The 26,707-nt window shown below is 45.6% G+C and overlaps 1 protein-coding gene across 4 annotated transcripts in view; it reads right to left on the bottom strand.

Moving 5' to 3' along the window:
- MAPKBP1 (mitogen-activated protein kinase binding protein 1) overlaps positions 1-4,177 on the bottom strand; it is a 143,756-nt gene extending 139,579 nt beyond the window's left edge. For 3 of the 4 annotated variants that reach the window (XM_030559546.1, XM_030559547.1, XM_030559548.1), the window contains exons 1-2: positions 3,599-4,177; positions 2,057-2,418 (exon numbers count right to left, since the gene is read on the bottom strand). In XM_030559546.1, the coding sequence (XP_030415406.1) occupies positions 2,057-2,173 (117 nt within the window). In that variant the 5' untranslated portion in view covers positions 2,174-2,418; positions 3,599-4,177. Of the gene's footprint in view, positions 1-2,056; positions 2,419-3,598 lie in introns of those variants that run through there. The other variant, XM_030559550.1, reaches the window with a different exon arrangement.
- Positions 4,178-26,707: the final 22,530 nt, after the last annotated feature.

Raw genomic sequence — 26,707 nt, 5'->3', positions numbered from 1 at the left:
TACCAGAGGGCAGACACACCTATGCCATTTTCCCAGAGCACTAACACGTAGCATTTCAGGACAATAAATTGCCTCCACCCACGTTCTCCCCAGAACAAGGACGGATCGAGGAGATGCCACAAGAAGCAGCCCCTACTGCCTCACACAGTTGTTTCTCTGCATCTCACTGACCTACTGCATTGATGCACTTGTTAATGAGATATGAAAACTTAATTTAATGGTGTGGGATGAATCTGTCATTCCCTGCAGGGATCAGAAAACTTGCAGTGCAAGTGCATTGGCAAAAGTACCTCACAATACTCAATTCAGACAGATACAATGAAGCTCTTCTGAAAGGGCTGAACTGGTACAAGGGCGTGGCCAGGGGTTTACCTAGCAGCTGCTTCAGGCTCTGAAAAGGAGCAGGCAGTGCTCAGCAGAGCCTGGATACCTTTTCCATTTACTGAAATTGAATCCCAATGTGGTACAGCACGTGTGTCCTTTTTTATGGTTTGAAAAATTAGCAGTGGACACAGACCAACCAAAAACTCATCATCAGCAGATAAAAAGTGTGGATCATTGGCAGGCATCAGAGTCCAGTTGGGCTGTCCTGAATGCAGCACATGCATCTTATACAGAAACAGAGAGGACTCTACTTTCTCCAAAGTGTTTGGGGGGAAGACTACTGTTTATCCTATAGGGATGAGGGGAAAGAGTACTGTTTATCCTATAGGGATGGGGCGGGGGAGAGATCAGAATTGGGCTTATTGGTATTCAGCAGCTACCCAGAGAAAGCCCATCCCTGATCCACACTTTTAAGAGCAAGATTTCAAACTGGGGAAAAAACTTGACAGAGAGAAAACATTTAAACTAATTTACTTCACCTGCAGTTGTATGTGCCTTCTTCACTTCTGTGGCTACATTTTGAAGCTGTTGCTTTTAAACAAACACAACACTTTTCATCCAATGAATTTCACATTTATTAGTGATGCCTGACAATAATGAGGAATAAGTGGCCTCACTTCATAGATGGGGAAGCTGAGGTATGTGAAGCCTAAGTGATTTTCCCAAGGTCATTCAGTGACAGAGTCAGGAATAAATGTCAGTCCTCTGACTCACAGTCCCCTGCTCTAGCCACTGGGCAATACCTCCCAGCCTGGTTTCGCCTTCTGTTTGACCATGCAATTAAGTTATCATCCTCTTTTAATGACATCAGTCAATTTCAGAGGAATGCTTGTTTCTGTCACGAATTCAGTCTCCTGACTTTAGTGACACCAAGAGGAGGATGGGCCATGTGGAAAAACTCCATTCCCCCCCCCCCCACTTGTTTATAAGCTAAAACATCCCTGAAAACTATTCTTGCTACTCCTGTTAATTATGAAAACCACACAAAGTAGGGAGAGTTAGTTCAAGGGCTCTCACACTTCTCTAGCACGTGGATCACATCTGAGTAGAGAATAATTCCACGGACACCTCTTCTCTGATCTGTCATCTTACAAACGGTCCCCCTCCAATTCGCAATCACATAAAGCCCTATGGCACCTATAGCAATTCCATTCGTATTTTTCAGGGCTTTGGAGCTGTGCTCCGGCTCCGCTCCAGCTCTAGGCAAAAACCTGCAGCTCCACTGCTCCAGAGCTGCTCCACGCTCCAGCTCCGTTCCAAAGCCCTGGTATTCTCCTTATTTCATAAATACTGAAGAGCCAGCCTAATGGAAACCAGGCAGCTCTCGGTGAATGGCCAGCAAGAGCCCATTGACCAGAGTGTAGGCACTACTGGATCCGTTTAATATTCTCTCCAAAGTAAACATTCTTAACATGACTTATTGTGAAGCTGCTACATCAGTTACATCTAAGCTGTGCAAATACAGTGCTTCTGTAGGAGGGGCTTGCCTTGGACTTCAGTGAGGTTCAGAGACACAGTTAAGGTCCTGTTTAACACAAAACAAAGCTATGCTCTAGTTCTACTTGGGGATACTGTCGTTGTAGGCCAGGCATCCCAATATGGCTGTATTTTTAGCACAGACAGGGCCTTAGGAAACACAGTTAAATGTGATGCCAACACCTCGCTCACTCACCTTACTGCTGATGTCCTCTCGCTTGCCTCTAGGCTTGCTCCTCCTCAGTTTAATGGATGGGGAGCGAAGAAGGTTTTTTATCCTGCTTGTTATCGTAGATCCTTCAACCGACACCATACCTGGGTGAAGGCAGAGTATCACCCCACTCAAAAACAAACGTCAGTAAATCAGCCCAGCTTTGTGGCCAGCACACCCACGAGCTCAGGGCCAATTCACACTCCTTCACATGTCTCTCACTGACTCCGTTTTCTGCGGACTCCCCAATCTGCTTCACCAGAACTCGTGGGCTTCTGGGCCAAGGTGCTCGAGCACGTTTTCAGATTTCTCCTTTGCAGACGCTAGAGCATCAGACCAGCTGTAATCTAAAAAACAAGGATTCATGGGTCAAAAAACCATTCCCAATAGATTGTACCTTTGTATTTCTAGGGAATACAGAGTGAAAAATGGATACCATCTAAGTCTTTCTGGGATTTGGATGGCTGGGGTATCATTCATTCGTGGTGGCAAAGAAGTTTTTTAGAAGTTGCAAATGACAATTTTGTATTTATTAGTAATTTACAAATCTAGAGAGACATAATTTTGATGTGCTTGATGAGAGAATTTTCAGGATTTAAGTTTTAAACACAGATACTCTGATCTAGAAGTTGGAACCAGGCAAGCAGCCCTTTGGAACCCACATGGAGACAGTATCAGAGGGGTAGCCGGGTTAGTGCAGATCTGTAAAAAGCAACAAGGAGTCCTGTGGCACCTTATATAGACTAACAGAAGTATTGGCGCATGAGCTTTCATGGGTGAATACCCACTTCGTCAGACGCACCCACAAAAGCTCTTGCTGCAATACCTCTGTTAGTCTGTAAGGTGTCACAGGACTCCTTGTCGCTTTTCACACGGAGCCCATTACAGTCAGCAGGCTCCAATTACGAAATCAGTGCCACAGTCTAGTGCAGAGGCCAGGGACCATTTCATTTTCTGTGCTTTACAGGATGCAGAGCACATTGTTGGTATTTAAATAAACAATAACAAATACAAAATATAAGTCACACTAAGGTACAGAGAGTAAATAAGAGACAGACTGCTGGTGTTTCTAAAGCTCTCATAAATTTACCTCTGCTTTTTAAATATTGTACATTATCTAAATATAAAGTCATACAATGTTACACACACACCCCTCTATTTATAAAGGAGATCAGCAAGGAATCGTGACCGCTGGCAAGGATTAGAGATCTCGAGCCAAACCTTCTATACCTTTGCCCAAGCCACTGAGCTGGAGGGGGTGGGGGAGAGAATCAAGTCAGGTTTCTAACTGAAGTAGTTTGCACTAAAATATCCTCCTCGCTTTCATACAAGATGGGGGGAAGGAAGGGAAAGAATGCTAGAGTCAGCAAGATTGCGAGCCCTTTTCAGAGCATTGCCCACTCATTTTGCAGAAATGAGATTCTGGGGACGGGTAATTTGGTTCGTTTTAATTAAATCAGAACGTTTCCACTCCAAAAATAAAACGAACTTTTCAAGCAGGCGCTTGCCCGGGCCGATTTCCATTACCTTGGTGCAGCAGGAGCGGTGTCTGCTGGAAGGGGCGGGGGGGTAGCAGGGACGTGCGATTAAGAAGGATTTATCCAATTCTCTGTCCATCCAGCCAACCTTCCCTGAAAGAAAACCCAGTTCCGAAGTCAGCGTACTCCTCCTCCTCCGCCTCCTGGTGTCACAGCTTTGCAGGCATCGGCACTGGTACCCGGGCAGAGGAGGAGCGAGAACCGAACTGCAGCGAGAATCCGGAGTTCGTCACCACTTCGGAGAGGTTTTTAAAATTGCGGGAAGAGAAGTGCGGGGAGGGGATGGGGGAGAAAGATCTGCGGCTCCGCTGGTGAACTTCCCCGCAGCCTGTAACGGGGCTGAAACTGACCAGTGCCCCCAACCCCCTGCTCCGTATTCTTCCCCCTCGGGGCCGCTCGCCTTCCCCGGCTGGCTACAGTGTATCGCCTGCGCGCTCAGCTGTTTCCGCTCTCGGAGTTCCAGGCTGGCTCCCGCTCGCAACCCCCCGCGGCAGCCCCAGCCTGTGCGGAATCCGACTGTGCCTGCAGCAGCCTCTCAGCGCTCACACACACAGCCCCAGCAGGCGGCTTCGCTAGGCTATGGTGGCTCAGGCAGATCAAAACGCGAAACTGACAGACCGAAAAAAAAGGAGTGGGTTGAAATTGCAGAGAGGGAGGGCTGGGAAACCCCGCAAAAGCAAACCCTGGTGCAGAGATTGGCGGGCTGCAGAGCTGGGGGAGGGAGCAGCGGGCTGGGATTGGCAGAGGAGGAATTAGCGAGCGATTGTTACATTTCCAAGGGAGAAGCAATCTGCCCTTCACCCTGGGGGTGCCTGATGATGCCTTTGCAGGCCAGTGAACCTGGTCTGTTGTGTTCTCTATAGGGTCTTATACCAAGGTTTACCCCCAGGGTACCTGAGCACCTTCCAGTAGGGCACTATGCAGTGCATCTGTCACTGGTGGTTATTTACCTCCAGTGTCCCAGACCCTGACCTTTGTTGCAGCAGCCAGCCTCCTCCCTGCCTCCCATTGAGCTGAGCAGGACTGAACTAACCGTGGAGCTTGGGCTGTTGTCTGAGAGAAGGGATTCCACCCGACTGGGTATCATGCTGCCCCAGCCGCAGCCAAGAGGCTCAATATTAGACCAGTCAGTGCTTCATTTGTAATGAAATTGGTGCTGGGGCTCAAGCTAGTTTTGTATTTTCATAACTGAAGTGACAAGCCTAGAGGTGCTGGGGTTATGAACTGCCAAGCCTAGAGGTGCCGGGGCTCAGCCCGGCACAAAATAAGGGCTGGAGCCAGATGGTAGTTGGTGCCTGTGCAGCATAGGCAGAAGGGATGGAGCTAGGGGCTAGCCTTTCCCAGGGGGGCTGCACCCATCACCCATGTTGTACAGGTACGCAAGGGAGCATGGCCAATGTTCCAGTCCCTGCTGGTGGCACTAGGGGCACTAATCACCTAAAAGTGGGTGGGAAGGCAGGAGAGCCGTAGTCCCTCCCACCAGCACTGGCCTGCAGGAGTGGCAATGAAAGGAGGTGGACCTAGGGCAGTGATACTCAGACTCAGGCTTAGTAGCAGCAAGTGGCTCTTTAATGCACTCCTACAGCTCCTGTTTGCAGCATGTGATACTTAAGATATAGCAGTGGATTCACTCCTCCTGTGCACCTCCAGACTGCTCCCAATTCAGGGCTGTAGCTAAAAGCCTGGGAATTTACATTACCTGTGATGAAAGCAGGGGAAAAATAAAACTCTACTAATGTCCCGTTTACCATGGCTATACCCCTCCCCCTGCCATACCCCCACCGTATCTCTTGGGAGCTGCTCCTCCACACCCTTCTCCCTCCCCATCTCCTTTGATGGCTGCCTTCCTTTTCTCTTGCTTGATGACTGCTTTGTCCCATCTTTGGTGGCTCCTGTCCAACCCTGGGTGTTAATGGGAATTATAGCTGGTCACTGAAAAAAAATAGTGACAGTTTGGTGAAGTCCCTGGGATTACTCACACTTGTAAAGTTATGCATGTATAAAAGTGTTTGCAGGATCAGGGTCTTAAAGATGGACTGGTCAAAACTCTGTCCCTACTTTAGGAAAGAGTCCTGCATTGACCCCAGTGAAATAATGTAATATATCTTTTCCATCTCTAATTTCTATGATATTCAACCACATTGGATAAGCAAATTAGCTGGACGTTTCTGCTATAATGACCGTATGTGTCTTCTGTGTTTAACACATCAACCCTGTCTTCCACTCTCTACACTGGCTTCCTATAGAATATTGAATTGAGTTCCTGGTCTCAGTCCTTAACTTCAAAGTGTGCCATGGCCTGGGCTTATGACAGCTAAAAGATCACCTAAAGCTGTGGCATAAAGACTGTGGTCAACAACAAACCTTTCTGGCACAATGGAATGCTCTACCCCAAGGGTAAAGCTCTACTGTGCAGGAGACAGAACTTTCTTGGGAGCCTGTTTGAGACTGTGGAATGAACTCCTCCAGCAAATCTGGACCATTACAAGGCACCTCATCTTCTACTCCAAGGCATGTTTCCTCGATCTGTCTTCTCTAATATAAACACAGCAACAGGTATATTTTAAACCAAAACAAAACCCTAAAACCTACCAATACAACACACTCCACTGCACATTCCTCTCTCCCTAGGAAGTGGATGAGAGAACAAACAATGGGTGACAGATGTGTAGTCATATTGCTTAATGCAGTACTGGAAGTTGCTCTGATTCTAGAGTGATGAATGTGGTATAAGAACTTGAAGAGAACAAAACCACAAAATAAAAGAGTTACAAAGTTTTTAACCATCATTAGATTTCAGTGTGAATAGCCCATGAACTTCATATATCATAGAGCTGCAGCTTCAGTCTCTACAGACTAAGAAACACACTCCTGTATCATTCAGAATGTTTTCTACACAAGCAGAAGAGCTAGACTCTGTTTATTTAATGAAAGATTCATTTCTACTGAAACAGAGCGAGCCAAAGAAGTGCTCATAATAGTCTTCCAGCTAAAGCTGGTTGGAAATGGAGGTCTGTTTTCATGTAAAAGTTTATTTTTTTCAATTAAATAAATAAATAAATATCTAAAGAATTAAATATTTTCATTGGGGAATGCTCCACACTGGAGTTATACTGTGGATGTCTCATGTTCCCATTTGCCCGTGTAGGTCGGGTTTCCTGGATAGACTACATCTTCCATGATGAACCTTGGTTTCCCCCCTTGGTGAGGGCAGGCCGCACTGCAGCAGCATGTCTAAATCTAAATATTTTACAGTTTGGATTAAATATTTCAGTTTTGGGGTGGTCAGTTTGACAAAAAAAAATCTACATTTTCCACAGAATGCAGTCACTTTATGGGGGGAAATTGTTGAAAAAAACAATTTTCCCCCAGAAAAACACATTCAGTTGGAAGTTTTAAACCAGCCCTACTTCCATCTCCTTTGGTGGAACACTTGTATAACAGCCTGACCTACTGGTAAAGGTGTGCGTGCACTGGGGATTGTGAACGATACACAGACGAGCACTGTATCTGAGCTCTGCCTTTGAAATCGGGGGGAGACTTCTACTGTATTTTCATTCCCCCCAAAACCATGATAGATTGTCATTATTTTGTAAGATGAAACAAGACTACCATGGCATGAAACTTTGTAACTGCAATTGGGCAGGTTTCAGAGTAGCAGCCGTGTTAGTCTGTATCCACAAAAAGAACAGGAGTACTTGTGGCACCAGTGATTAATTTAAGCAAGAGTGTTGTCAAGCTTAAGCTGAACAACAGTATTGCCAGTGTTAGGCCTAAAACTTCTGGAAGCTTTATAAAGTAAGCTTTGCAAAATAATCTTTAAAACAAACAACCAAAAAAACAAGCTTTGCAAAATTAAGGTGTAATTGTGGTCAAAAGACACCTACGACCAAACAACATTTTATGTTGACTCTTATATGGTATAATAGGTAATAACCCCGGGTACAGCTTATTAAAACCACCTTTGGAAATTGTGGTTAAAAGACGTGGCAGCCAAAAAACTGATTCCTATGTGGGTTTGATGGGCTAGGCATTTAGGCATAGGTCATCAAGATAACCTTACCCACAATCAAGCCAATAGCCCCTTTAGAGGTAAGTTACCCAAAAAACTAAGAAAAAACACAGTCAAGACAGTGGGCTATCTAAAAGTAAGCTATCTCCTTAAGTATAACTTATAAACTAAAACAATAATTGGCTGCAAAAAAATAAGTAAGCACAAATTATATAGCCAACGCAATAACACTAAATTTGGTCTAACCGAATTGGTTAACCTGCTTCAAAACATGGCAGACAAATAAAATTGAATGTGTAGAACCTCAGGTGGGTGTGTGTGTGCGTCTTGGTCTAGGATGTTGTTCTCTTTGACCGTCTCAAAACACCCCCTGAACCGAGAAAACGTGAATCACACCGACTATCTGTACCTGGCCAGTGCAAAGAGCGGTTGACTAAAGGGTAACGTATTCTCGGCAGGGTAAGGTTTTAAAGTAAAATAGTCTGGTTGCATGCAAAATAAGGTAAAGTAAAAAAGTCTGGGTTGCTCAAGCTGTTTTAATCTCAAATTGTACTAACATTATAGTATTAAAAAATAATAGTGTTGAAATAATTTAATCTGAAATTATATTAGTGCTGCACTATTAAAAATAGTAGTAAAGGTTTAATACTAGTGTTAAATTGTTTAAAAATACTAAAAAGTTGTTAATCAATTTATAGTATCTTTGTTTGTACTTATAATTATTAAGGGCAAAAATAAAACTAGTAAAGTTAATAGTTAATAAGTAATAGCTTTGCATGTACTCGTGCCTGTCATCAGTAAAAACTGGCAATGTTAAAAACACGCTTTTAGAGTAATAAGTAGCTAATGCATAACATTACCTGTACTTGTGCTTGTTTGCAATATAATTAGTCATTTATATTAATCCTTATTCAATGCTGGTCTTTAATTTTCCTTTTTCTATTCTGTCTGTGTTGCATTTATAGCTGTAAGTCATTAAAGGCTTATCTTAAAAAATAATCAGTAGTTTTAATTTCTTTATAGGAACACCACTTAACTTCATTACATCTATGTTGGCTAGTGGGAAGTAGCGATCACCCAAAGCCCCATTTGGGCCCTGATGTGTGTCCCCCTCTTCCTATATCTCTGCAACACTTTAGAGACTAACATATTTATTTGAGAATAAGCTTTCATGGGCTACAGCCCACTTCATTGGACATATAGAATGGAACATATAGTGAGGAGATATATATACATACAGAGAATATGAAAAGGTGGGAGTTGCCCAACCAACTCTAAGGCCATGTCTACATCTAAAATTTTGCAGCGCTGGTTGTTACAGCTGTATTAGTACAGCTGTATAGGGCCAGCGCTGCAGAGTGGCCACACTTACAGCAACCAGCGCTGCAAGTGGTGTTAGATGTGGCCACACTGCAGCGCTGTTGGGCGGCTTCAAGGGGGGTTCCGGGAATGCGAGAGCAAACCGGGAAAGGCGACCAGCTTCGCCGCGGTTTGCTCTCGCGTTCCCGGAGCCACCCAGCAAACCGCAGGGAAGGAGACCTGCTTGCTCGGGGTTCCGGGAACGAGAGAGCAAACCGGGGAAGGAGACCAGCTTCGCCGCGGTTTGCTCTCGCGTTCCCGGAGCCAGCCAGCAAACCGCAGGGAAGGAGACCTGCTTGCTCGGGGTTCCGGGAACGAGAGAGCAAACCGGGGAAGGAGACCAGCTTCGCCGCGGTTTGCTCTCGCGTTCCCGGAGCCACCCAGCAAACCGCAGAGAAGGAGACCAGCTTGATTACCAGAGGCTTCCTCCTTCCACGGAGGTCAAGAAAAGCGCTGGTAACTGTCTACATTGGATTACCAGCGCTGGATCACCAGCGCTGGATCCTCTACACCCGAGACAAAACGGGAGTACGGCCAGCGCTGCAAACAGGGAGTTGCAGCGCTGGTGATGCCCTGCAGATGTGTACACCTTCAAAGTTGCAGCGCTGTAACTCCCTCACCAGCGCTGCAACTTTCTGATGTAGACAAGCCCTCAGAGGCTAATGAATTAAGATGAACTGTTGTCAGCAGGAGAAAAAAAAACTTTCGTAGTGATAATCAAGATAGGCCATTTAAGACAGTTTGACAAGAAGGTGTGAGGATATTTAACATGGGGAAATAGATTCAATGGGTGTAATGGCTCAGCCATTTCCAGTCTCTATTTAAGCCTAAGTTGATAGTATCTAGTTTGCATATCAATTCAAGTTCAGCAGTTTATCCTTGGAGTCTGTTTTTGAAGCTTTTCTGTTGCAAGATTGCCACCTTTACATCTGTAACTGAATGGCCAGAGAGGTTGAAGTATTCTCCTACTGGTTTTTGAATGTTATGATTCTTGAAGTCAGATTTGTGCCCATTTATTCTTTTGCACAGAGACTGTCCGCTTTGGCCAATGTACATGGCAGAGGGGGTATTGCTGGCATATGATGGCATATATCACATTGGTAGATGTGCAGGTGAATGAGCCCGATGGTGTGGCTGATTCGATTAGGTCCTATGATGGTGTCACTTGAATAGATATGTGGACAGAGTTGGCATCGAGCTTTGTTGCAAGGATAGGTTCCTAGGTTAGTGTTTTTGTTCTGTGGTGTGTGGTTAGTGGTGAGTATTTGCTTCAGGTTGAGGGGGCTGTCTGTAAGCGAGGACAGGTCTGTCTCCCAAAATCTGGGAGAGTGAGGGATCATCTTTCAGGATAGATTGTAGATCTCTGATGATGCGCTGGAGAGGTTTTAGTTGGGGGCTGAAAGTAATGGCTAGTGGCGTTCCCTTATTTTCTTTGTTGGGCCTGTCTTGTAGTAGGTGACTTCTGGGTACTCTTCTGGCTCTGTCAATATGTTTTTTTCACTTCAGCAGGTGAGTATTGTAGTTTTAAGAATGCTTGATAGAGATCTTGTAGGTGTTTGTCTCTGCCTCAGGGATTGGAGCAAATGCGGTTGTATCTTAGAGCTTGGCTGTAGACGATGGATTATGTGGTGTGTCCTGAATAGAAGCTGGAGGCATGTAGGTAAGTATAGCGGTCAGTAGGTTTCCGGTATAGGGTAGTGTTTATGTGACCATCGCTTATTAGCACAGTAGTGTCAAGGAAATGGACCACTTGTGTGGATTGGTGTAGGCTGAGGCTGATGGTGGGATGGAAATTGTTGAAATCACCGTGGAATTCCTCATGGGCTGCTTCTCCATGGGTCCAGATGATAAAGATGTCACCAATGTAGCGCAAGTAGAGAGGGGGCATTAAGGGACGAGAGCTAAGGAAGCAATAGGACAGTATTTTTTTAATCATATAAAAGTACCACAGTGGGAGGTAGGGAACATACCTTTCAACTTTCAAAGGCCCAAACGTAGCCCACAACATGTGATAAAATCGAGAATGAGGAACACACAATATGACTTGTGCAGGAAACTTAAAATGCTGTGGAACTCCTCACCTTAGTGTAAATAATTGTGCTGTGTATGAGTAACAGCGCCTGACTGCACAGGATAGGAAAAGATTAATAATAAAGACCAGAGCTGCTGCAACCAATTAAAGCCTCAGTCCTGCAAAGATGTATGCATCTGCTTAACTTTATCCCCTGTGAATAATTCTGTTGCAGTGAATGGGACTACTTACGATGGTCCAGACCCTGAAAGCAATTAAGGTACCCAACTCCCACTGATTTCAATGGGAGTATAAAATTAAACATGTGCATCAATCTTTGCAGGACTGGAGCCTGCTATTGCATCTACCACCATAATGCTTTTCTAGGACCTCAATTCCACGAGTCTTTATTTCTGATGTAAATAATTTCCAACAGTAAAAGAGGTGGGGGTGCCCAGTTTGTGTGGAACATATGCAAGTTTGGGACTAGGTTGACTGATGTCTTCAAAATGGGCAACAGCTGAAATATTTGTTTGGGAGAATTTGTTCAAATGTAATTAAGACTATTTTCTTCTTTTATTTGAACGCTGAGCACATGCAAAATGCAATTTGTGATTGACCCTCCTGGCATGTGTTTGTAAAATGATTTTTTTTTAAAGGTGAATTGCCTCTCCAATAGTAGTGGAGTTTTAAGTCCATTGAAAAGAGACTGGTGAGTGGAGAGTGCTGAAATTTCTGATATGTGCTTTGCAAATATTTTGCCGAAAAAGGCAGATCTTTCCCAAATGTAAACAAACAGCCAATGTGAAATTTAACAAGGTTTTGCCAATTCATCATAAGTACAAGAATTTTGCTGAAATTTTGAAATTAATTTTTAAAGGGTTCCTCCCCCTCTCTTCCCCCCCCCCTCCGGTTTTGGTAATATAACAGCATATCAAACAGCTGGGATACCAGCCTTACTCCTGGATTACTGCAGGGAAACAAGTAGAATCACCAACTTCTTGTTAGTCTTTAAGGGACTGAAGTGAAAGGTGTATTTCACAACTAGTGTGTCATACGGATTTCCTGGTTCTAACATAAAAACTGTGAAATGAGAGTATGAAAATATAAGACTAATGCAGAACTGTTGCACGCATTTTAACAAACAGAAGTAAAGTCAAGGGTCTGAGCATTACTTCTGATGTCACAATCCTGCCATCCAATAACTGTGCATAACTCTCTCGATATTAAGTGAAATGGGTCTATACTTTTGGAACACCCAGGATCAGTTGGCAAAGCCACCACTCAATCAAATTGCTCCTTATGATGCATTTCTGCCATGGTGCTTACAGTAAACTGCCTAATGACAGTGATCAAGTAGGTGGCGTGTTGGGGACTGATTAATTATCTCTCATATAAAAGCCTGTAAATTATAAACATGTGTAGCTTGTGAAACCACATGAGCCTATGATTTTTACCCTCCGCTTCTTCTAACACCACCCATTGTGTGCTATGCCCATGTGCTACATCTTGTTTTTATCTGGGCTGTGCACTCTCCAGGACAGAGCCTGGTTCTTTTACAATATGTTTGTCCAGAGCCCAGCACAATGGGTCACCAATCTTGATTGAGGGCACTGGCTGCTAGAATAATACAAATGATAACAACTATGAGAGGCAGTGGAATTTTCAGTTTTGCTATGGGGTCACAGATTCAGCCCTTTCAGATCAGACATTGCACTCTGATGAGAGTCTCTCTTTCCTCTCTGCAATTTTATTCTTGGGTTCTGTGGTTGCTTTAATGGCATGTTTAATGCAGAGAACCATAAATGCGGAAGAACAGATGCCATGGAAACAAAATGCTTGATTATTTTTTAAATGGTAAGTAAATTGGCCCCCAACCTCCCTGCTTTTCTACTAAACAATATCATGCCAATAATTCAGTAAACTCACAGGAGGACTGAAGGCAAAGGGGCATTTTGTAAATGATTTTAAGCAAAACATGTTTTTCTCATTGAAATATCCTGATCAAGGCATAATTCAAGAGAGAACACAGGCCAACAGGGTTAAGTCTATACATACTTCATATCAATACGATGACATGAAAGCTTTCTCCTTGAACTTACAGCCCTTACACACCCAAAATGCCCCTCCACACCATGAACCATGTAAGGGATGTGAGAGCACAGCTCCCCCTGGCTATTTGCTCATGAAAGCACTTGTGGTGTGATTGTCAGAGTTGCTGAGCACTAGCAACTCCTGTTTACTCTAATGGGTGCTACCTTTCCCCCCAGCTGTGTGATGCTCATTAAAACAAGAATGATCAAGCGGGGGCAAGATTTACATTTTCTATAAGAAAATAAGGCCAAGATTTTCAACAGTGGGAGCCCAAAATGTGGCTCCTACATCCATATTTATGAAGGGTATGCCTACACTGCAATTAGACGCCTGCAGCCGGCCTGTGCCAGCTGACTAGGGCTCTCAGGATTCGGGCTAAGGACTTAAGCTCATTTGTTTTTATAGTGTGGTTATTTGGGACCTTAGACATTGGACACTGACCAAAATAGTGGTGCTTAAGGTGAGGTGGTCACTGAGTCATTGACAAGGAGGCCAGGGCTGGAAAGCACACAGAAAGGCTGGGGCTGGGGTGGGAAGGTCTCCAGCTCGACTGGGGGAGTCCTGAGCTGAAAACTGCCTCTAGGGCAGTTTAATTGAACTCCTGGAGATAACATCTGAGTAAGGGAGAAGGGAAGCTTCCTGAATACCAGCCCCAAGCTGGAGGTCTATGGCTGAGCTGTCCTTTGTCAGGCACTTTGGGGAAAGGAAAGGAAATTATCCAGTGTGGTTCAAGAGCCAGAAGCTGTTCCCTAAGTGAGAGGTGTTGGAGACAACTTCTCATAGGTGCACATAAGGACCACTTAACAGTGCTATTTAATAACATTTATTTTTCCTCCTTTTTCCTGGGTTGCATCAACTGCAAACAAACTCATTGTCCCACTTGTCTGCAGTTGGTCCATCCCAGGAAAAATGGGAAAGCGATGCAATTTTTGTCCCAGTGAAGATATCCCGTGTGGAAAGTGGGGTTCTGCTCTCTTCCAGGGGCTGTGAACCTGGGTGTGCTGCAGCTGTGTTACAAGGTGAAACTACCCCTGTGCAGAAAGCCAGCCCATAGCCGTGGCCTCACTTGAGTCCTCTGGGAGGTGGGCAGCTGAATCGTAAGTGTGGAGATCTTAGGAACGCCCAGCGGGACGTGTTTCTCCCACTTATATGCATGCTGCACAGGCATTTAAAAGCTCCTCACGCTGGCAGAGGTAGCTTCAAAACACACAGGCTGGCCCCGGCACATGGTAACTGAAGGGAAGGGGATGTGCAGGTCTCTGACTGATGCTGAGGTATGTAAAGTGGACTGGTTGTGTAACACATAATGCCTGTTCATCACCCAGCACACAGGAATACCATCTCACACCTGAGTATGCTGCTATTTCAGTCCATCATGCAGTGTGAGCCCTTTGACCAGCACCTATGCCTTCTTGCCTTCCACCACATTCTTGCTAGCCACTGAACCATGTGCCTTTGCCCTCAGTGTTGGTTGTAGTCGGAACACAACACCCACTATATCCTATGTCAGAACAGACTGCAGCCAGCTGTGCTCTGGTGAGTATAGTAGATATAGGGTTTGAACCCTATTGCTGCTATTCTGCCAATTCTCTGCCCTGCCAGCAGGTGCATTGCACCCAGCTATACAACTAAGTATCTTGGCAAATGCATATTTTCTTGCAGTGAATGGGGCGGCTGGGCCTGCAGTAGCAGAAGCCGGAACTTTTCAGATATTGCCATGGCAATTTCCCCTTGCCAGGTCTGGGCACACTGGGCTCCAAGGGACTCCAGCTTTAGACAGAGATACTGCAGTGTTTGCTGCCTGCTTTCATGGGGACATTAGCCCACAGGACACATGCTTTCTTGTGTGTGCTCATTTTCCACCACCCCTTGCTTGCCAGCCCATGCTAGGAGGATGTTGGCCATAGCATACATTGTTTTCCTATGAGTGCAGTCTAGTCATGCATGTTTCTAGTACCTACTTAGCCCATAGTTTTGTAATTGACCTTAATAAATGTGTTTACTCCATTTTCCTTCATCATGTGCTTTCCAGGTCTAGGGAACAGTAATTACGGAGAACAATGGCACATACGTAACTGCTATAAACCCCAACTACACAATGCACTGGCTGCTGGAGTTCTGGATTGTCTTCCTCTTTAGTTGTTTGGCACCGGCAGTGTGCTTCGCACTGCCACACAGCGCAGAGTGAGACTCCAGCCCTGCCCTGCGACACTGACAATCTATGAGCTCGTTACTTAGGCTGTAAAGTTACGCGGCTTCCAGCCACCCAAATGCTTTTAGTTGTTATGAGCTAGTGCCAGCAAAATAAAAGGCCTGTCTATCACTTCACTTACCTGAATTGCCATCGGCAGCCCTGCCTCCATTTGGAACATGTCTTGAATGAGTATTGCACAAACCCTACTGCTGGCAAGCAAAAACAAGGCACCGCTCATGACAGCGGTGTCATCAGAGGTTTACGTTGCACTAGCTGAAGCACATTTGTTCGAATCACTTTTCACAATATATTAACCAGGATTGCAATAGCCACAGGAGCCAAAGTTAGCTGAGTGCTGATTTGCTGAATTACCACAAATGTCATCAGAATCTCACGCTCCAGTAATACGGCTCCAACACAGACATCTGAAAATCAAATGGTTGAAAGCAGGCAACTTATATTTGTGATGTTTCCTAGATCACACTAGAGCAGGGCTTACCTGAGCTGGCTTTGGACCCTGCCACTGCCTCAGTTTCCCCTTCTTCTGCACATAATCAACCTCCACATGGCGTTTTCAGAGTTTGGTTTAGTGGCATCAAGTTGTAAATATAACAGGTCTTCCCCCCAGCCTTCTGCTGGATCACAAACCCCAGCATAGGGCTCTTACAGGGTCCCAGCTGAGGCTTTCCTCCTGGACACCTGCTCTTCCCCATCCACCCTGGGTAGCTGCTGCCTGCTCCCCACAGGCTTGCACTCCCCCAAACTCATGCAACCTGCCTGAGCCTGCAGGCACTTTATAATCTGTAGCCCTGTAAGACATCTGAGTCTCACTCCCACTACCTCAGTGGAAGCTAAATGAGGCACCATCCTTAACGGGCTAGACTTGGAACAGATGCACTGATATGTGCGTGTCCTCCAGAAGCAGAGTCCTGTCACAAGCCCCCATTGCATTTGTGGGGACAAGCCATACAGAACAAATGGGTTCTTATAACGTTCAAGGACTGTTTGTTTCCCTGCACACTATTCGCCAGTGTCAGCGTGACTGAGGTCCTGGTGGGGGCCAGCTGTGGTCACTCAATTAAGGAGATCTGCAAAGAATGGGGCAGACAATCCCCATAAAGCTGGTGGATATTCCAATACTTAGATTTACCAGGCCAGCATAAAACAGCTTCTTTATTACCTTTCGGGTTACTCAGAAGTCCAAACAACACAGTTCCCTTAGAGTTGATCCAGCCTCAGGCCTCCATCCAGCTACCTACGTCAAATATGATGATTTCTGAAAATCTTATTTCATCATATAAAAGAGAAGGTTCTACCAATCCCAAAGGATCGCACACATTACCTCGCAGGTAAATGAACGTTTCAGATCTTACCCAAATACACGCTACAGCCAATTCTTATTAACTAAACTAAAATTTATTAAAAAACAAAAGAGAAAAAGAGTATGGTTAAAAGATCAATATACATACAGACATGAGTTCAATCCACTGAGGTTCAGATTCATAGCAGAGATGATGAGCTTCATAGTTGCAAAGAGTTCCTTTAGTTCTTAGGTTATAGTCCAATGTCCAAATCTCATATTCAGGGTGTACCAGCATAACTGGGACCTCAGTCTTGCAACTCAAACTTCCCCTGATGAAGCTTAAGCAGATCTGAGATGACAGAATCAGGACCCAAGGATCTTTTATACAATTTCATGTCTTTTGACAAGTTGTAGTTCAAAAGGTAATTAGCATGACTTTGAAGGAGGTCCATCACTGGTGCTTAGCCTTAGAATTAACATAAAGCAATTTGCTTGTTCCTCCACCATTCACAGATCATTTGCTATACATTTCAGAGAGAGATGAATACAGAGATATCCCGAGTTTACAATTAATTTAAAGGATAGGATGTTCTTTTGACCTCTGAATTATAAGAATACAGCATAGAAGGGGACTGCTGATTGCATTGTCCACCCTACTCATACACATATAAATACACAAAAACGCAAACATGATCTCCCACACGTCTTTTGAGGGTTATTTATTTTGCAAGATGTTTAACCCTTTCTAGCCAGGCATCACAGTCAGACTCTCACAGTACATCTACACTGCAGTTAAACACCCATGGCTAGCCCATGTCAGCTGACTTGGGCTCACAGGGCGCAGGCTTCAGGGCTGTAAAAGTGTGGTGTAAACGTTCAGGCTGGAACCTGGGCTGTGGGATCCATCCCCCTTGTGGGGTCTCAGAGCTTGGGCTCCAGACCAGCCTGAACATCTACACTGCAGTTTTCAGCCCTGCAGCCTGAGCCCATGAGCCCAGGCCAGCAATGGGTGTTTAACTGCAGTGTAGACATACCCTCAGTACCATCCGGGACAAGTGTGTACTGCAACAGTGCTGATAAAATTTGTCCCGCTGCTTCCAGGAAAACCCCAGCTCCTCATTGAGCCATAAGAAAGAGAAGGAGTTCCAGGGAGGCAAAGCATGAATCTGTCCCGGAGGAGACCAGGACCTGAGCCAGGCTTGGAGATAGTCACTATAAGAGCACTGTTATTTTGCAGTGGGACAGGGATTTTCAAAGAATTTAAAGGGAGGCAGGGCCCACCTCCTATTACCTTTCTGTGGGAGCTGAGCATCTAATTACTGGAGGCCTCTGGGGAAATCCCACCTCATTTTTTCACCAGTTCATCCTCTGCCTTTTTGTTTTTTCCTCCTTGAAAATGCTCAAAACCCAGACAATCCTATCTTATACTGGCTTGCAAAACTCCCTACCAGCATGAAACATCACCTTTGCTTAGCCCTGGCAGCCACCTTTCAGTAGAACAGGAGAGATCTTGGAGAACAATTGCCAGTAGGACACAATATACCAAATCTGGTCCAAGCAGGAGAAGACTGAAACATGGAACACCGTACGGTCCTGTCAGAACAGGTGGGTGCCCTTCCAGACGAGGACACAGACACACACCTCAGGACAGTGCCCTTTGTGAGTCTGGTGACAAAACCCAGGGTCAGATCCAGGACAGGACTTTCCATGTGTCTATCCCTACAGCACTCAAGCACATGCTTAACTTCAGGCATGTGCTTGTTGCCATTGCTACTGTGCTGTTTGGACTGGGGACATTTTCCAGAATTGGGACCAAGGCAGGCAGCAAATAAAGGCCAAATTCAAGAAAACGTAGTCAGGTAGTCATCCGACTGGAGGACTTATCAAAGGAAGGGTAGACAGGACACTGCAGCCAGATCCTCTGCTCATGGGGAGGAACTCCTCAGGCACCATGGTGTTGAGCATAAAAACTAGATTGATAAGACGGAATTCTGCAAGGCAGAGCGGCCTCTGCTAACATTTCAGAAGCGAGGCAAAAAATCTAAGTGGAAGGCTGGCTGCCCTTGGGACAAGGATACACACAAATGGAAGAGATGAAAAATAAAAACAAGGGGCACAGCAAATAAATAACAAAGCCAGCGGAGAGGCACCCAGACTATTTCTGGAAGGGTTGACATGACATAAGGAAGGCCAGCTGGTCGGTAACAGTGGCCTAAGAAGGAGCACAAAGAGACGGGTTTAGAACTCGGCTAATAGATTAATAAACATCTAGGAATAATCGCTCAAATCAAACATTCTGTTTGCTTCCGTCATCTCTGCTTACTGCCAATGTGCTAGTGAGGACGTCGACAGACAGGAATGCTCACAAAACGAGCGAGATTTAGCAGACTCATATATTCTAACTCAGTTTTAGATTTGATGGAAAAAAGAGATCAGTTAGTTCCCACTGCTCTTTACTTTTTTTTTTCCATTGCAATTTTCCCCAGTATCTTGCAAAAGAAGAGGAACTACATCCTCAAGGAAACACAGTCAAAATGGCTTCCATTAACCCTCAGAACAACATGAGCTATGTTCAGCCAATCAGAGGATGAGGACCAATACTCTGTGACCAATCACAATCAATCAACCCAGCTCTAAGTTAAAACACATAACTCAAACGTTTGCACCCTTGTTTTAATAAGTGAAAAAGTATGACACAAACATTGCCAACATTTAGCTCAGATATTGTGGAAATGTCACAAAACTGCTGCCAGCTTGAGTTCGAAACCAGGCAACTTCTAACAGTGCATCTCTTCCCCAAGAATACTTCACCCAGCTCTGAACTGTACATTCTGCTGCTGCCATTTGCCAGAGTAAGAAGCATACAGGGAGGGAGTTGGATTCTGTTGGTGCTGGTGATTCTTTGAGAACTATAGCACCTCTTGCAGCCACTCCCTCTCATACTAACCAAGAAGTACTTGGGGGCTTGAGGACAGGACCCTGGACATGCTTGTGAGCCTGCCAGGCCTGGTGTCAGGTCATACCAAGGCCCCTAGGTCTAACTGAACACTGACAACTGCATAGCTGGAAACCAGTCTGGTTCACCTATGTGTTAGCATTGTGAAAATAGACATTAGGTTTGTAAGAATGTGTTGAGCACTTGGACTTTAGGAAATGCTTGTGAGTTGCAGCCTGCATTAATTTGACTTATAATATCTGCAGCCTGTGTTATAAGGTACTATTTAAGTGTTTGCTTTGTAACTATGAAAGGGCTTGCTATGAGACTGGAAACCCACCCACCCAGTCAGGAGAGAAGCATTACTAAGTCTGAAACACTAGCTTACTACACGAGGTGTCATCTCCTGCCCAACAAACAAACGCCCATAAACACCAGATGAGCCATTGTGGAACATCGGTGGACAAAAGACCTTGTTGATTGCTCCTCCCACACCTAGGAAGCAGGGACAAACCCTCATCCCATCCCAGTTTGAACTCTGGGAGAAGGGAATAAAAATCCCTGACCAGAAGGCACTGTATCACTGTGCTGCTCAGAATTCAGAGACGGCAAATATTTCTAAGCATATGCAAGGGATCCCCGAGCTGCTTCACCTGGGTTAGCCCTGAAGTAGTTACAGTGTTTGCTCATTACAGCAGCTTCTATTACTTTTTGAAACATAAGATGTAGCTTATTTGTGTGTGTGCGTTTTTCTGCTTTAACCTTGTAAATAACTCTCATGTCTTTATCCTGGTTAATAAATCTTTAGTTAGTTTATTACAGGCTTGGCTACAGGCTTTGTCTTTGGTGAGAGATCTAGGGTACAACTGACCAAGGGTACGTGGCTGGTCCTTTAGGACTGGGCATAATCTGAATATTGTGATTTTTGGTGTAAGGGACCCTCTATCACAAAGGCAGGCTTGCTTGGGTGGCAAGATAGACCGGAGTGCCCAAGTGGACTGTCTGTGACACTATGTCAAGGCTGTTACAGTGCTTGAGGAGTTCACACTTGATACTGTGTTGGTGAAATCTAAGTATAGAGCTCACAGCCATTTGGGGGTTTGTGCCCTGATCTGTAGCCATGTGCCCTGAGTTTGGCACTCAGTTCTTGAGCCGCTCCGGACAGTGTGACTACACTGCACCAGACAGCGAGCCTCCCAGGCTAGTGCACACTCACACTAGCTGTGTAGATGTTGGGGATGGGGATGGGGCTCCGAAGTCTGGGGGTGAGCTTGAGAGCCCAAGCTCCAGCCCAAGCCATGACATCGAAGCACCATCTATGTAGCTATTTTCAGAGTTTTTTAAGCCCTGTTAAGCACAAATCTGTGGACCCAGCTGGGAAATTTCCTTCCAGCTACAGTGTAGACAGACCCTGGCATGCCTCCAGCCAATGGCATTGTGGTGATGCAGGTGGCTGCTACGGCAAATGCTCCAGTTAGTGAATTCCTAGGCATAAGAGCCTTGGAGCCTGACCAGATTGCTGGTGCAGTGTGTGTGTCTCTCATTGTTCCTGTGGCAATGAGTGACCCAGTTAGGCTTAGCCCCTGCTGTCTGAGCTGCATTTCTGCTACTATCTCATGCCTTGAGACCAGCTGTACATACACACACACACACACACACACACACACACACCTTTCAGCCTGCACCGGGTGCTCCACAGCCAAGATGCTGACCCCAGACTGTAGCCTCAGCGAGTGATACAGCTTGTTCCAAGGTTATTGCTTTTGGGCGCTGATTGCTGCTGCTGACCTTCTGCCCATCCCAGCTGCATGAAAATCAGCTTCTCATTCCATCATGAATGTGCCCATTGTATGGTAGTTTTCAGTGTAATTATTGTCCCTCTTAGTCAGCAAAGTTTGTGAAGTTGGACATTTTCCCTGTCAGAGTCAGACAATGAGGCCTTGTCTACACTAAGGAACTGGAGTAAAACAATTCCCACCGGTGCTCCCACTAACTCAGCTGGTCTGGTGGGAATTATAATCTAAACTTCCCTAGTGTAGACTAAGGTAAACAGTGACTGGTTGGAATTGATTGGCACATATCTCAGCGCTGGGATATACAAAATCTAGAGGGCCTGGGTACAGCAGAGAGCCTTAATCCTTTTCCCCCATAAAATTTGAATTATGCTAGTTACAGTCAAGTTGGGCAGCAGCTTTAAAGCACGGTCTGATCACCCGTGGAGGAGAGGGAGGCTTTTAGTTGTTGTTTTGCTTTCCTTAATATAGGCATACTGCTCTCCTTTGCAAAGTGCTTTGAGATCTACTGACGGGAAGCATTGTATAAAAGATAGGTATTATACATTATTAATTATTATGATTATTGCAAAACCCTTGCTATATGCTACCCCTATCCTACATACCTGGCAGCAAAAGCCTATTTCTACTCAGATTACAACAGTGTTAGATCCTGTCTATATTACAACACTCTGCATCAGAGAATCCATTTGGAATGCAGGTCCTCTCCCCCTGCAAACAGTTAAATCATCTTATAAATATATATGAACCTGTGTTTGAACTGTGCCAACACCGGCCTATTCAAGCTTAGATTGGCCTGTCTCAACCCGGCCCAGGGCCCATCTCTAGACAGCACCAGTTGTAAGTGGAACCAATCACTAGATCCCACTTGATCCTAAGCCAACTGGGTCTAGGTAGAGCCAGGTCACTGTGCCAAGACCTGGGCCTCTAAGGGTACATCTACACAGCAACTAGACACTCATGGCTGGCCCGTGCCAGCCAATGCGGGCTCAGAGGGCTCGGGCTGTGGGACTGTTTCATTGCTGTGTAGACTTTGAGGCTCAGGCTGGAACCTGGGTTATCGAACTGTGCGAGGTGGGAGAGTCCCAGAGCTCAGGCTGCAACCCGAGCCTGGAAGTCTACACAGCAGCGAAACAGCCTGAGTCCTGCAAGCCCAAGTCCAGCTGCTAGATTTTTCTGTACTGTGTAGACATACCCTAAGGGTACATCTACATTTGAGCTGGGAGGAGGATTCCCAGCTCACATAGACATGCCCACACTAGCAAAATAGCAGTATGTCTGCAGCAGCACTAGCTGCTGCTTGGACTAGCCGCCACCCTAAGTACAATCCTGCCCATCCCCCTGGGTACATATTCAGGCAACTAGCCCAAGCCGCCGCCCATGCCACTGCCTACACATTGCTATGTTTAGATACTAGCTCCAGCAGAGATAGAATGGGCATACCTATACAAGATGGGAATCACACCTCCCAGCTCAAATGTAGACCTACCCTAAGGCACATGCCCAAGTACAGATCTCATGTCTGCCGTGGGACATGAGGTGCTGCAGCCCAGCTACCTTAATCCCCAGATCCAGTGCCTGGGTCCTCCCAAGCCCCTAGTTGCTTATACACACTTACTCAGAAGTCCATCTCCCTGTGGGCACTCTGAGCTTCTTGCCTAACCCCCCCTTCAGGGACAAGAAGACAGGCAAGCAAGGAGCACATGCTTATCCAGGGACTTCCTTAACCACAGTCACTTTACTCTTGAAATCACCAGAGTTACAGGTCTTTGCAAAATAACAGTCCTAAGAGGCAACCCCCCTTCACTGAATCATGAGTCTAAGATCTGGTCAGCATTTCAGGCTAGGCAGAGTTTCTCCTGCCTTGTCTCTCTCCTACCTGCTATCCTGGCATGTGGCAGTGAATGGCTTCCCTTCAGAGAGAGCATTTGCCCTTAAACCTAGTTTCCGGCCCCACTGGCCATGTTCCCAGGCAGAGAAACTCCCGCCCCTTCTCCCAGGCAGACTTCTGTGCACAGAGCTCATTCTTCTGTGCACAGGTAGGTTGTCATAAACAGATGGTTAAGGGTTAATGTCTCTTTTACCTGTAAAGGGTTAAGAAGCTCAGTAAACCAGGCTGACACCTGACCAGAGGACCAATAGGGGGACAAGATACTTTCAAAATCTTGGTGGAGGGAAGTCTTTGTTTGTGCTCTTTGTTTTGGGGGTTGTTCGCTCTTGGGACTAAGAGGGACCAGACGTGCATCCAGGCTCTCCAAATCTTTCTGAATCAGTCTCTCATGTTTCAAACTTGTAAGTATAGCCAGGCAAGGCGTGTTAGTCTTAATTTTGTTTTCTCAACTTGTAAATGTCCTTTTTTTTGCTGAGAGGATTTTACCTCTGTTTGCTGTAACTTTGAACCTAAGGCTAGAGGGGGTTCCTCTGGGCTATACGAATTTGATTACCCTGTAAAGTATTTTCCATCCTGATTTTACAGAGATGATTTTTACCTTTCTTTTTAAGAACCTGATAGATTTTTCCTTGTTTTAAGATCTAAGGGGACTGGATCTGGACTCACCAGGGATTGATGGGGGAAAGGAGGGGGGATGGTTAATTTCTCCTTGTTTTAAGATCCAAGGGGTTTGGATCTGTGTTCACTAGGGAACTGGTGAAGTCCCTCAAGGCCATCCAGGGAAGGGAGAGTTTTGGGGGGACAGGAAGTGCTCCAGACACTAAAATTTCTGGATGGTGGCAGAGTTACCAGATCTAAGCTAGTAAATAAGCTTAGAAGTGTCCATGCAGGTCCCCACATTTGTACCCTAAAGTTCAGAGTGGGGAAGGAACCTTGGCATAGGTGTTAGGATATAGATATTCAGGCCTGTCTGCAAAGGCCTATACTTTAAGAATGTAAGTGTATTCTTATCACTTAGCTATAGAGGTATAAAAGAAAGAATCAAAGATCACTGTCTGTGTAATGACCTTCTCTTACTGTGACAGGCTAAGGCCTTCAGCTAAGATGTAGTTAGGCAACCATAAGCTGGGAAGTGTATGGTCACATCCTCACATTCCAAACTAGTCACATTGAAATAAGGTGCTATTGGGCTACTAGGAATACAATCCTGTCCTGATATTCCTATCACCTCCAGAGAAAGGGAAGAGCCTAGAAGATGTAAAAGGAAACTTAGTTTGATCGCATCCTGTCTGGCAAGAACTCACTTATCAATAGACATAGCTAGAGAACCCTTATGTCTGTATAGATGTAGTTGTGAAATCCTCACTTCTGTATTGTTTTGTATATTTATTTGCATGGTCTCTGTCTGATTCTGTAATTGTTTCTGTCTACTGTATAATTAATTTTGTTGAATGTAAACCAATTAAGGTGGTGGGGTATAATTGATTAAATAACCTTGTTACAATATGTTAGAATTGGTTAGTTAAATTTCAGTAAAATGATTGGTTAAGGAACAGCTAAGCAAAACTCAGGATTTGCTATATAGTCTGAAGTCAATCAGGAAGTGTGGGGGGGCAGGGAATGTGAACAGGGACCGGGGATGGGGGAATTAAAATTATGATTTGCTAAAGGGGGAAATGGGAACAGGGGATGGGAACAGGAACAGGCAAGGCTCTGTGGTGTCAGAGCTGGGAAGGGGACACTGAGGAAGGAAACTGGAATGCTGCTTGCTGGACGTTCACCCCAATAAACATCGAATTGTTTGCGCCTTTGGACTTTGGGTATTGCTGCTCTCTGTTCACACGAGAACGACCAGGGAAGTGGGAGGGTGAAGGAATAAGCCCCCTAACAGTAGGTAGCTGAGAGACAATCAGGGTCAATGGCTCTTTCATTGCAAATCTTCTCTGAGGTGTCCCACTCCCCTTCTGGATAGGGCTGTGTCTGGAATAGACAGTCTTGGCAGGGCCAGGCTGGTTTTACAGCACAGAATACAAACTGGCAAGTTGGCACACAAAATGGAAGACTCAAAACAAGATCTGGGAAAATTACACACCACCCCCTGGGCACCTCTAAGAGGCAATGCTGCCCCTCTCACAAACACAGAGTCTGAGTGCAGAAAAGAGACTTTTAATAGGAGGAAGGAAGTAACTCGGCCTTAATTCAGGAAAACACCACAACCACAAGCAGGATTCATGCCCATAAAACCATGGGCAAAACACCCTCCCCAGAGTACATTCAGCAGTGTCTTTTGCCTCAGGTTCTTGAGTTTGACCACCAAAAATTCCTTTAATGTGCCCCTCCCTTTTCCCTACACCACACCCCACTCACCGTTATTGTCCTTGGTCAGTGAAGTCCCAGAGTTCAGAGTTCACCCCCCACCCTGGCGGGGTGGGGGGAAAGGCACCTTGCTCGCTCTGCTGTCAGAACAAGCACCTGGACATCAGCCTCCTCACTGACCGCTTGCCTCTCCGCTCCATCGGCCATCACCAATGCACACCATCCCCTTCCGCTGCCACCTGCTGCTCTACTGTGACCTCAGTGGGTTGGTTTCTTGAAGTTCTACCCAGCTCTCAGTGATTTTCAGCTCTTGTGGGGGAATCTCACTGCTGACGCAGGCTGGGTAGAAACCCTGCCCCACAGCAGATGATTTCAGCTCTCGTGATCACTTAAAGCAAAAAGATTCCTAATGGAGCCTTAATTTTCTCTATCTTTGAACAGTGGGGAGGAGCAGGACTCTTAGGCCATATCTACACTACTACTTATGTTGGCAAAATGTATGTGGCTCAGGGGTGTGAATATTCTGCCCCTCTGAGCAACGCAAGTTTCACCAGCATAAGTGGTAGTGTGCACAGAGCTATGTCAGCAGAAGAGCTTTTCCTGCTGACATAGCTACTGCTACTTGGTGGGGCTGGTTTAATTATGCCAGCAGGAGAGCATAAAGTGGCTACACAACAGATCTTACAGGGGTACAGCTGTGCCACTGTCAGGTCTCTAGTGTAGACATAGCATTAAGCAGAGCCCACACCTCCAGGCAGGAACACCTATCCCCACCCCCTCTTACCTTTCACAAGCGTCTGGCATCTGAGTCCCCTGCTTCACGAGCTCAATTCAGCTAAGGGTGACCCCCTTAATCAGGACAGGCTATGTACAGTTATGCTTCCCTTTACCCATACAATAAGGATAACATTTCATGACCCCCGCACTCAAAAAGTGGTTTGTAACCCAACACCAGACAAAACTGGTTACTTTGGCAACACAGCTCAGTCTGCTCATACCTAGGCAGAGTGGGTGTGTTCATGTAAATACAGTCTGGTTCTGAAGCTTTCCCCACCCCCAGCTCATCACTAGCTAGGGTGACCAGATGTCCTGATTTTATAAGGACAGTCCTGACTTTTGGGTCTTTTTCTTATATAGGCGCCAATTATGCCCCCACCCCGTCCTGATTTTTTACATTTGCTGTCTGGTCA

This window comes from Gopherus evgoodei, chromosome 4 (assembly GCF_007399415.2).
Source record: "Gopherus evgoodei ecotype Sinaloan lineage chromosome 4, rGopEvg1_v1.p, whole genome shotgun sequence".
Lineage (NCBI taxonomy): Eukaryota > Metazoa > Chordata > Testudines > Testudinidae > Gopherus > Gopherus evgoodei.
The sequence above is the reverse complement of the archived record's forward strand: the minus strand, read 5'-3'. Positions and strand labels throughout refer to the sequence as shown.